The following is a 12,143-nucleotide window of genomic DNA, read 5'->3' as shown; positions in this document are numbered from 1 at the left end:
CACTCTGTTTAAATAGGAAAACAACAGTATGGTGAGCAAATGAACCACTGAGTTAATAAATGAAGAGTAGCTACCAGTTTGAAGGGCCAATCCACTGATTTTACACTTTATGAAGTTGAGTTTATGTTTAATTTGAAGAGTACTACTCACCTTTGACAGCAGTTGTACAATTTCTTTTGTAGCTCTGTTTGAAGTTTGCTAAGTTTGAAAAACAAAACAAAAAAAAAAACCCAACCCCTGGTTTTTCATTGCGTAACCTTTTTGTTGTGGATAACACGGGTAAGTGTTGCTTTGCATTCATGACTAATATCTATTTCTGAATGTCAGTCACATTTATTATGGCCAAACATGCTCACACAAGTATAGATGCATGCAAATGTATGTGTGTGCAAAACTAAATATACCTTTTAATTGTATATGCCGCGTGTTCTGATTAATTATGACTACACCTATAATTTGCGGTCACATAGGAACTTCACCTATACTCATATATCACTCCTTTGTTGTTGTGGCTGTTTTTTAAGAATAATTAAAAATAATATTGCCAGACTAGAGGGTGTAATTAACAGCACTTATTCCAGTTTTGCAAGTTTGGCAGCCAGAGGAATTCGTTTAAAGTTAAAGTGAGAAGGTGTCAACTCTAAGATGATCTAATAAAACACAATAAAGGGTCTGATGGGGCACAGAGGGTCGGATGAATACCTTCCAGATTGATTCATCACTGAAATTTTATTTCACGCCACCATCAATTATGTTGTTTAGAAATATGTATTTACTGCAGTTCACAATCTACAGTAAATACACTGGAAATGTTCTTGTAATAAAAGTATAGTACATTGTGATATTTTGCTTATCTCCTTTCCAGGAGTTGCCATCTTGCTTGTGTGATGTCATTTGGAGCAGGGGTCTGTGCAGTAGAGTCGGGTGGTCCTCCAGCCACCTGACGGAGGTTTGAGAGTGGCTGTCACAGCTGTCAATCATGACGTCAGACCCCCATTCTATATCGTCAGATAAGTAATTACAAACACACTTATCAGAAAAATGAGTACTTTGAAAAACATCAGCATGATAAGAACTACCTAAAACCATCTTTGGGAAAAATGTATTTGACGGGTACTTTGATTTCTTAGTTTGGCTCAAGTCCCATCCACTAACATGGAGGGGGCAGGACTTATGACCTATACTGCAGTCAGCCACCAGGGGGCAATCCAAATGGTTTGGCTTCACTTTTGGGGAGCTGTCATGACATCCATCTTTATATACAGTCTATGTTTGAGATGAATAAAGTCACATTCTCACAAATATTTCTTGATTCACAATAAAAAAGAAAAAAGTGACTCTAAAGTTCCTAACAGTGTGTTTATACCATGTGAAACAATTTGTTTACTTATCCTTTCTCTCACAAATGTCTAAACAATATTCAGCCATTTTACCATTGCCCATTTACTACTACAAAATGATGAGCATTTATTTGTGTGCAGTTTTTGGAATAAACCAGCTCAAAAACATTTGTTTAGTTATTTTAAAAAAAAAAAGAAACTTTGCAAAGTGCTTTATTGAGGAACAAGGACACAATACAAAGCACAAAAAAAAAAAAAAAAAAAAAAAAATTCTTACAGTAGTATTGCATAAAATGGTAAAATTACAAATGTAGCATAAAAATATAATTTGACTTTGGTTAGTTTGATTGTTTTATCTCCATTCAAAAATAAATACAAACAAAGATCAGGATCTAATATTAGCTTGAGCTCATTACAGTTTTGGTGGCCATTGTGCCTCCTCTGATACACATGACATTACAGTGAACCATCCAGGCACTCAAAGGCACTTTACATATTTAGTATTTAGCTTAAATGCATATCCACATATTATAATGGCAATAGCAGTTCAACGAACTACTCTACTAACTACCAATTAAATCTTAAATCTCCCATGTTAAGCAACCGATGATAAGGACTAGGGCTGTGCCCAAATACAAATACATTATTCAGCAAAGCATTTCGTACAAATATTTTTTAAAGTATTCGTTTTCGGGAAGAAAAAAAAAAGTCAAATATTAGCGTGCAGGTCGGTCACATCACAGTCTCTCTCCTCTGCTCCGCTATTACGTCTGTCAGTAGGTTTCAACAAGGGGAGTCACATCCACCTGCTACATGACGCACATTTCCTAATTTGGACATCACTCCTGGAGTTGAGGTTGTTCCCCAGAGATAAAGCTGAGCTACCGACGCACACAAAGTTCTCCCAAGAGACTCTCCATAACCCGTTGTTCCCCTTCTCCTTTCCACAAAGTTAGGTTGTAAAAAATAGGGAATAAATGTAAAGTGCAAAGCAATAATTGCCTTTGGAGTTCTTCCCTACATGTCACACAGTTTGCAGTCACTGTGTTATGGGTGTATAAATAGTTAGAGGTCTGTCTGCAATGAATAAATCTGACTTGATTAAACATTAACATAAATAATACACAGTACATAATAGGACATTTTTTGGTAAAATCTCACATGCAGTTGATATTTCAAAGTGCTTAAATGTTTGGGTGGCGCACAGAAAGTCTGTGTTTACACCAGAGTGCCAATGCCGTGACATCTGTACAACATTACAGGCATCTCGTCATCACTGTCTTCTGGCTCAGAGTCAGGGTTGGAGTTGGAGACAGACTTGACCTGAGAGGAATTTAAATGAACATCAGTACACGTAAATGCCACCACACCTGGAATACTTCAAGCAGGTGACTAAACCATTTGTTCTAGTTTAATGACAGTAGCATAAGGGTGCAGTTTGATGTATGTCAGTAAATTAAGTCTCCACTGGCTTTATTAATGAAAGAAAAGTATCTATAGGACAATTGAATGTTCAGTACTGTGATTAGTGTCTTACGTAGCACAACCCTGAATAATTGATTGGGAGGTAAATCCTAATCAAGTTGTCCTTATAATCAATTCTATGAATAACAACAAATGCTGTTTGATATAGGACATATCAGCTCAGCCGCTCGCTGTGCAAATGCGGATAGAATTACCAGTAGAAAGCATGATTGGTGACCCTTGTTAAATTGGTAGAAAACAAAGATGTGTCTGATTGTCCTGTCAGTTTCATGTTTTTTACATTTTTTTTGTTGTTGTTTTTTTATTGTTGCTTTGAGGCCTAAATGATTGCTTTATTGGACTTCATTTACAGGAGTTTCTCAATACTAAAGGTAAGTATTTGGAACAACATTTTAATATGGCCTGAATTGAAAGTGTACGTCTGAATCTTATCTTTAAATAACTGAATAGTAGAGATGGCACAGCTTTATGCCATTTGCCAGCAGTACTATAAAACCAAAGACTGATAATTATTATTACTGGTAATTCTAGTATCAGCACAAATGTTTGTTGTAGTAACTGTAACTGTAGTAACTGTGAGTTTTGAGTAGAAGTCAAAAAAGTAGCAACAGTAGTAATAGTAGTAATAGTAGCATTTTTTTATAGTTATAATATCAGTAGTAGTTTACCTTTTTGCCTGGTAAGTATGACTCTTGACTCTCAGGCTTTGATTCTCTGGGCTCTGTGTCCATAAAGGCTATATAATGGATCAGGGTGTATATTCTGGATAAAAACAGAACAGAAAAGTTATATTTTTAACATTTTTAACACATGTTGATGAAAAACATGTTGATAACTGAATAGTAATTTGGTGTTTTGTACCTGTGGTACAGCATGGCAAGGAACTGGATCACAATTGACATAGCGAAGCCCAGAATGAACATGAAGGCAATGGGATCGATCACAATGTTTTCTCCGGTGTATTGCAGTTGGAGGTCGACTTTGGGGATCTGGATGTACAAGGACATGTTGAAGAGCTGGAGGGTAAAGGTCGCCACCAGCCACATGGCATTGAGGGCGAAGAAGGCGAAGTTTATCTGTGTGTTATGACAAAGATAAGATTCATTTAATTACATTGCACATTGGTTTCCTGTTAAGTATGTAACAGTTCCTCACACTGACTGTACCTTGTTTCTCAGCTCTCTCAGGTCACTGGCGATTTTTTTTTGTCTCTCTTTGTCATCAGGCAGAGGTTTCAGGTACTTTTCCTGCAGCTCTTTCCAGAATGCCTCCTCTTCCTGCAGAGAAACACACAGCTCAAATCATTATTCTGAACATACATCATGTTTAAGCTGCGTACTCATATAGGTAGGGCAGGGAACTAGCTTTGTGTATTTATTTTCTGGGATTCCCAAAGACATACTATCGTTGTCACTGTTTGAGTTTAGCAGCAACAGTATAAAATACATGTCAAATGAATGAAGCATACCACAGAAGTATTACATAAGGCAGATAGGGTGTTTATTAATATTTGTGCATGCTAAGACACAGCAAATAACAAAAAAGAACTCTATTCTTCAGTGGCATGTACGGTCAGTTTTTGCATGCCTTACTGAAACTGAATATGATGAGCATCATTTAGACATTAGACAAAGGTGATTAAAATATAATTTGAGGCAGATAATCATACTAAAATGATAAAACAAGACATGCGCACCTGGCTGAGCGTGTCCTCCTGCAGGTGCATGTCATCAGACAAAGTCTGTAAGTCTGTGACCCAACCTGAAGAGAAGAGCAACACAGGAGAATATTAGACAACGTGACATCTGAGAGTGTGTTTGAAACCAACATTTTTGCGGCAGATTAAGACTGATTTTTGCCAAATCCTCAGGACTTACACTGGGCAGGATCATCGAAAGAAGACTCCTCTTGCCTGAGTAGCAATTGGAAAGATAATCAGTATCATCTCACACTTTTTATAGGTGACAAGTTATATTTCAATTGGTGTTTCAACTAATGAAAAATACCTCTGTTCTTCCTCAGTGATCTTTATGTCCTCCACAATGGTGTTTTGAGGATGAGGTTCAGGCTGTGTGGGCTCGGGGACCAGGTTGTCCTGGCTGACAGTGAGCTGTTCTCCATTAGTTCTGTGGCTGGATTTTTTACAACATTTGGCCCACGAGAAGAAACGTGCGAAGGTGCTTTTGGCTGCAGGCATGAAAATTTGTTTATGTTCAGTCAGCTCAAGCACTAATACTTGTTTGGTGTTACTCTATGAATGTAATAAACGCATGTGTCTTTTTTATGTTATCTTATCTCAGTTTAATCTGCTATCTACCTTTCTGGGCTGTTGTTTGTGGCTTGGTGGTTGTAGGAGGGGCGGCTCCAGTGGCAGGCTTTGTCTCCCTGGTGCCCCAGGAGACGTTGTTCATGTTGACCATGGAGTAAATAGTGAGCAGGAGGTAGGCACTGGGGATACAGATGATGTAGAGAAAGCTGTAGAACACCAGTGGAAATTCCTGTGGATGCATTATCGCAGTGATGATGTAAATGATCGCCATGGACACAACAAAGATGCTGTAGGGTGTCAAGATGGTTTTGTCCTTCACCATTGAGCCTGATGGAAAGTAGATGGGTGGAGCAATCTTAAAGTTAAAGCAGCTTAAGGTAGATCTTCATGTCCAACTAAAGTTGCTACATAAAAGTCTACATAGTCTATTTACGTTTAACTCACCTATAATGGTCATTGACACCACCAACATTAGAAATGCATATATGACACTCATGACTTCTGCAATAATGATCTGAGTGTCTGTCTTGAGCTTGAAGCAAAGACCCAGGTAGATGGCAGGAGGTATCACAGACAGGACCAGAGCACTGCTCACATTGATGTTGAAGATGAAGGTCAAACATCCTGAAATACCAAAAAGACGGGCCTGAGTTTTACATATTCTACTTGCATTTTATTTGCATACATTTCAATAAAAATGCAGTTGATTTCAAAATTATATTTTGCAAAGTATTATGTCCTCATCTACAAAAATGAGCCTAACCTGCAATCAAAAGGCAGATGGTCGCGGGTGCCAGTATAGCTGATGCCAGGGCAAAGAGCTGGTAGAACATGAAGAGTTTGGATATGGACCGGTTCCTCTTGGAAATCAGGCTGGTGGCTCCCAGAAGATCCACAACGTTGGCCATTGTGGATGGTCCCCAACGCCGACGCTGATGGTGCAAAGAGCTATTAGCATGTGATAAAATGATGTGAAAAAATACAAGCACTGCAGAGGAGCACAGTTTTTCTGGCTAAATAATGACTTTAAACTAGTGAGATCTACAGCCTGAAGTCTAAATGATTTGGATATGTAGATTTTAGAAAGAAATTTGTTTTTTTTTTTTTCCAAGTCTTCATGTGTAATCTATGGTTTGCTGCATCACAGCTAGTGAGATTTTGATCAGTCCCTCTACCTGGTTGTACAGTTCTTTGAAGTCCTCCGGGGCATTAGTGTAGGCATCAGATGCTGCATTGTACTCCAATCTCCATCCCTGTTTCAGCAGCAGCGTACACAGCCAGCGGTCCTCACCTGCAGGGTACAGAGAATTAGTTTAAATAAAGGAAGGAGAGACGAATAATGAGGGATGTCATCAAGACTGAGTTCCGAGACAGGAAGTCTAAGAAACGGCATCCATTACCTTGGTCATACTGAATGTAGTCGCTCGCCTCCATGGACTTGGTAGAGTATCTCTTCATCACATTGTCGTCCATAAGTGCCTCTGCTCTGAACAAGCTGAAGCAGCCGGGGCTGCATAGCACGCAGCCAATAACATGCTCCGCCGTCTTCTGTAGCCAGTGGCTGACGGCATACTCAAACTTCTGAAACCATACTGCAGGACCTGCCCAGGAAATACAGAAGCTTTATTAACCTCAGTGCAACAATGCTAGTGACTGTTGGTTTTTCAGGTACAATGGTTGCTAAGAGGTATTTGTTATTCATGCTTAAAGCTTTACCTTAACCCCTGTCTGTTAGACCTCTCAAAGGTTTTTTGTTTTATTGTACTATGTGCCAACCTGAACCAGTGGGGTGAATCCTGCCACATGCTGCCCCAACATGTGGGTACATTTTCAGACGATCGATGAGCAGCATCACAGCAGCCGGCTGGAAGTCTGTGTCCCCGTCCAAAGCAAGGAGGTAGGTGTTGTGCTTCTCTTTCTGGATGAAAATGCACAGTTTGCTCTGTCTTACATTTATGCCACAGCCATTTCATTGAGGAATACTGCCCATACATGTAAATGCTCATTAAAAAGTCCACAAAATATATACACAACATTTACAGTGTGTCAAAAGTTGGCTGTGTGTTCTTACATGTGCCTTTCTTCTTTTCTCACCTGGACCTCTGCTTGCAGTTCTTTCTCATCCTCTCCTCTCTGCCAGCGTCCGTAGTATTTGCTTGTGAGTTTCCAGCCCAAAAGATAGTAAAGATACATGACCTAGGAAATATCAAATAACAGTTAAAACAAATACATCTGATGGTGCATTGTTGAGTAGAAAAGATTTCATAAAGGTATGAGTCTCCAGCAAGTCAGTTTCCTACCTGAGACCACCTCTTCTTGTGGCGGATGACCTCTTTGTCCTTGAAGTGGATTGTGATGATGTTGCCATGAGGCATGGTGACCACAAGACGACCTCCATATGGCGTCCTTATGATCTTCTGATCAGGGATCTGCTGCTGCTTTCTGAAGATATTCTGATTGATGTTCATGAAGATGCTGATAACAGAGAACAGGTAATAATGATTTGTACTTCATGAAAAATGTGTTAACTACTACTTTTGTTAAGCTACAATCTATAACCTGTGGTAATCTTTAAGACTTAAAGCTTAATGCACCATTATTGCAGACAATTTTTAAGATGGTTCTTACCCATAAACTTCTGTGAGGATTTTCACAAGGTTTATTGCATATTCATTGAGTTCAGACCCATGATGCCCCTGATGCCCTTCAACAGCATTGAATGCATCATCAAAGTAGATATGAGCCTCAAAGGTGAAATCATTGATCTTTGGCTCTTTCTTTGGTCTGTACTTGTCCAGTCTGCAGTGATCAGAAAATGACAAAGAGGAACTGTGAGGAAATCCACTGTGAGGAAGTTAATGATGAAGTTGTTACCAATGTACTGCTGAAACTGGGTGAGCTGAGACCTTAACCCTTAGCAGATGAAATCTGTGACAAAAACATCTTTGATATCCAAAATGGTAGGTTAACTCATTTAACAGACTTTTCCTGCTTTTACATTAGACAAAAACTTCTTACTATAAGTAGCATTTCTTCAACTGAACTACAGGACTCAGACTCTCTTGGTAATATCCTTAAGTGTTCTAAATCATGAAACTGTATTCATGTAATCTCTAGCAGTTTATTCTTTTCTCTTACATCTTTTTGGTGTGAGGGAATTCAAAGAATAATTGACCTCAAGGAATCAACAGAGAAAGAAACTGATGAAAATGAAGGTAATATTAGATAACAGCAAAACGACAGAGCATAGAGTCTGCATAACTCACCTGAAGATTGAAATAATGATTCTAATCATCTCATCGTAGGTCTCGTGCCACATGGTTGCACACAGATATACCATTACTGGCTCAAAGACTGCATAGCCTCTGAAATTAAAAGATTTGCAAATTTGAGATTTTTTTATTTAGAGGACACACAATTCAATCCCATCTCGATAAATGTCTTCAAGGTCCAAACACACCTTGAAGACTGAAAGATCTGACTTTTGATGATTGTTGTGAGGACCAATAGTGGAGGATTACTCCTATGCAGACACCACACACTTACCTCTTCATTCTGTCTTTGGTCTGAATGTCAAATCGGGTGTTGAAGAGTAAGGACTGCTCAATAAAGGTTCCTTCATATAGCCTCCTGATGAACAGGTCCTGGGTCCTCTGGATACGATACACGTTGAGATACCACAAGTGGAGGGTGGCCAACACAAGACCGAGCCACCAAGCCACTGCTGAACCTGAGGGAAGATCAACAAAACATTTAAGGAAGATTTCAGTCTCTGACATGATGAAATATTTTAGCATATTTAGAAAAATGCAGAGCTTTCTAACATATCAGTGGTAATTTTAATATCAAATCTGTGACAATTATGAACATGCAGCACTAAATAACAAAATAAGCCTGCAGGGTTACTTGGTGATAACTGTTGCTTAACTGTGTTTAGTTGCTTAACTTGTGTATGATAAGAGTTTTGGGTCATTTCCATTTCTGTTTAAAAATAACTTCATCATGATGCAAAGATACTGAGGCTAGATTTTTTCTTTAAAGCAATGGTTCCTGCACACACCTGAGCACTGTGGCCGACAGGTATGTATAACAAGGTGTGGTGGCCTTCAGAACCTCCACATTGGACCACATGTAAATTTAAAAAAAAGTTTTGGTCTGGTGACCCTCTTATGTGACTAATGTGTATAATTTGTGCTCAGTTACATTGTAGGTAATACCAGGCTCTAGTTTATTACCTGATAGTAGGCCGATGTCAGTTATACTGGACATGTCCAGGAAGCACAGAGTGTGTGTTACATCCAAAACCAGATGTGGGAACACATTGCCATTCAGGCTTTGGTTTCTTGCATACACAACTTCAGTGCAGTAGCCTGTGAAGTTGACACTTTCAGTCCCATTCAGACTTATTCTGTAGTCCTGATAGTAAACAATAACAGGGATGATCAGCAGAGCCATCACAGCCAGAGAAGCCAGGTACAGAGGCAGGATGAAGCATCGTCGCAGGGCGTGCATCTTGCAGGCTGCAACTGCAAACCAGTGGCACAGTGCTGAGGAGATGAGCTGGACCCCGATGATGATGGCTATAATCCTTGTCTCACGACTCGGGATGGAGGTCACTATGTCCCAGTCCATCTTGGACAGAGGGACATAGGCGCCAAGCACACAGGTAGTCACCACAATTCTGAGCAGGCTGGAGAGGATGTGCAGCATGTTCTGACACTTTGTCATGTCTCTGCAAAGCATCTTGAGGGAGACAGAGCCACTGTTCTCACTGATCAATCTGAAGTAGTTATCCCACCAGTTGAAAGACACCAAGAATGACCCACCAACAGCTAGACCGACCCAAATTGCCATTTTGGTATCATTTGGATCCTTCATAATGTATAAGACAAGGAACAGGATGTAACCAAGCAAAATGAGGATGAAGGCAGTGATGGATGGCAGCAGGAAGCGGTTTCTTTCTTTGGCAGTGCACTGGGCTACCACCTGCAGGAGTGCAGACAGGACGCCCACACCGTTCAGTATGGTTACATTGGTCACAATGTCCAGGTGTGGCATGGCCACTATGGTGAGAACTGCTGCACCCAGAGACACCAGGAACTCAAAGAATAGAACCTGAAGAAGAGGCAGAAGAAAGTGATGAAATTCAACATGGTAAAGAAAAGGGCCAATATATCTGCCAGGCTCTGTCTTTGGCATCAGCTAAAGAGAAAAAAGAGTTAGGAAAAGTAGTTGGACTTTGTCTCACCAGGGCAGCAGTTGCTTTCTTTGGCAGCTTTGATGTTTTGTAGCACGCCTTCCAGAAGCTTTTGAGGAAAAGAAGGACACTGGAAGTGATGAGAGAGCAGCCGATACACAGCAGAGCGACAGGTTTCTGGTCAGCTGGGAGGGTCTTAGTGCCTTCATTGGACAAGGTGATCAGGAGGAGGAAAGAAGTCTAAAAAGAGTAAATGAAATTTTTTTATGATCAGTTAATTAATACTGCAATGTGAAATGAGTTGCTGCTACATAGACAATGACTGGGTATAGTACTTTGTGGAATTGAGTTATTAGGACAAAATCAAGTTTATATTCTAGACTTGAAAACAGGTATGGACAACAATTTATTTATTTATAAGCTTCTTAGAGTACCTTGAAAAGCACTTTATAAATACAATGTATTATTATTATTATTATTATTAAAAAATCATAATCATAAAAATACATATATTTTAATGAAAAATATATTAATGAAAATAACAAACCTTGCTACATAGCGCCAATCCGAAGACAAGCACAGCGACTACACATAATGAGATTAACTTCAGCAGCTTTATTAGTTTCCAGGGCGTATGTTCATCTTCGATGACTGGGACCTCTCGACAGGTATCCCACGGCCTCCTGATTAAAGATACCAAAATGTCAAAGTCTGAGGTAGGAGGGTAGGTAGAAAATTAGTAAGATAACAAATATAGATATAATTAAAAATAATAATACATTATGTAATAAATAGTTAAATACAGGTACATACAGTATAAAAATATTGATAGATATAGATAAGCATAGAGATATAGATATAGATGTAGATATAGATAGATATGAAGTGGAAACCATAGTAATGTTAAAAAATAGCCTATACAGTTTTTTAAAAAGTGTATTATTTGAAAATACTGCAAATGACTTGTATGTATAAATGTAATCCAATAAATTTTTCTTTCCATATCTGCAATCACTTTTTTCCAATTGTGAATTCCTCAAAATCTAAAGTAAAAAGGAATGAATATCTTTGACATTTTCTGCTTTAAAAGTGCATAGCTTTTTTACATTACGTTAAATTTTAAATAATTGCAACTAATAAAAATATAAAATTACAACAATTTTACAACTTTAAAAGAATGAAGTGAATTAGTTGTTAGTTAAGTATTAACCAAAATTAACAATATTCCATTATTTTTATATGTTTAAAATTTCATTGTTATTTTCATGATCATTAATTAAATAAACTGCTTTTTGGCAAGTTTATTTAATTAAAAAAAAAGTTTTGAGCATATACTTACTTGGGCATATCTCTGTCTCCCTCCATGATGATTGTTGCAAATGGAATACCTTTGATTGAAAGGCAGCTTATTAAGGTTAGCACCTGTAGCTATGACTCATCACACCTGAGCAGGTTTATAGCCAGGCTCGTCATCAAATGACAACACCCAGAGTAGTGGGTGCAGTCGATCCAGGTGAACAGAATCACTCTGTCCCAGCATATGAAACTGGTTAAACTTAGATTCCTATTAGCCAATTAGGTTAAGAAAAACTTCAATTAATACACTATTAACCAGGAAATGTAAATAAAAAAGTAACCATTCCTGTTTGCAGCAGTCAAATATGCGTATTAGATGTGTTGTTTCTGTGGAGGCATACATAGTATGCAAACTTGAGGTTTTAATTTTGGGAAAGTGTGAGAACAGGGAGACACTCTCCAGGTCTGACTGAGGTGGGAACAGTATTCCACCCATGTGGAGTCAGAAAAGAGATGTGAAGGTGATGAGCAAGTTGTTGGAAATGAGGGAGGGACA

The 12,143-nt window shown here is 38.7% G+C and overlaps 1 protein-coding gene across 1 annotated transcript; it reads right to left on the bottom strand.

The window, feature by feature from the left end:
- Positions 1-2,558: 2,558 nt before the first annotated feature.
- LOC137198596 (chitin synthase chs-2-like) lies at positions 2,559-11,656 on the bottom strand. The gene is made up of 21 exons (XM_067612444.1): positions 11,631-11,656; positions 10,839-10,974; positions 10,343-10,531; positions 9,330-10,209; positions 8,641-8,824; positions 7,723-7,893; positions 7,395-7,569; positions 7,189-7,290; positions 6,871-7,012; positions 6,495-6,695; positions 6,270-6,385; positions 5,858-6,026; positions 5,539-5,718; positions 5,143-5,421; positions 4,832-5,012; positions 4,703-4,737; positions 4,522-4,586; positions 3,992-4,102; positions 3,687-3,901; positions 3,494-3,587; positions 2,559-2,663 (listed from the first exon to the last, which is right to left on the bottom strand). The coding sequence occupies exons 1-21, from the start codon at positions 11,654-11,656 to the stop codon at positions 2,559-2,561; spliced, it is 3,756 nt and encodes a 1,251-aa protein (XP_067468545.1).
- Positions 11,657-12,143: the final 487 nt, after the last annotated feature.

Source organism: Thunnus thynnus, chromosome 15 (assembly GCF_963924715.1).
Source record: "Thunnus thynnus chromosome 15, fThuThy2.1, whole genome shotgun sequence".
Classification (NCBI taxonomy): domain Eukaryota; kingdom Metazoa; phylum Chordata; class Actinopteri; order Scombriformes; family Scombridae; genus Thunnus; species Thunnus thynnus.
The sequence above is the reverse complement of the archived record's forward strand: the minus strand, read 5'-3'. Positions and strand labels throughout refer to the sequence as shown.

Coding starts and splice junctions, on each gene's coding strand:
- LOC137198596 (XM_067612444.1), bottom strand. CDS start 11,656: ATGGAGGGAGACAGAGATATGCCCAA. Junction 7,894..8,640: donor ACCAAAGACAGAATGAAGAG/GTAAGTGTGTGG, acceptor TGATCACTGCAG/ACTGGACAAGTACAGACCAA. Junction 5,013..5,142: donor ACAAACAACAGCCCAGAAAG/GTAGATAGCAGA, acceptor TCATGCCTGCAG/CCAAAAGCACCTTCGCACGT.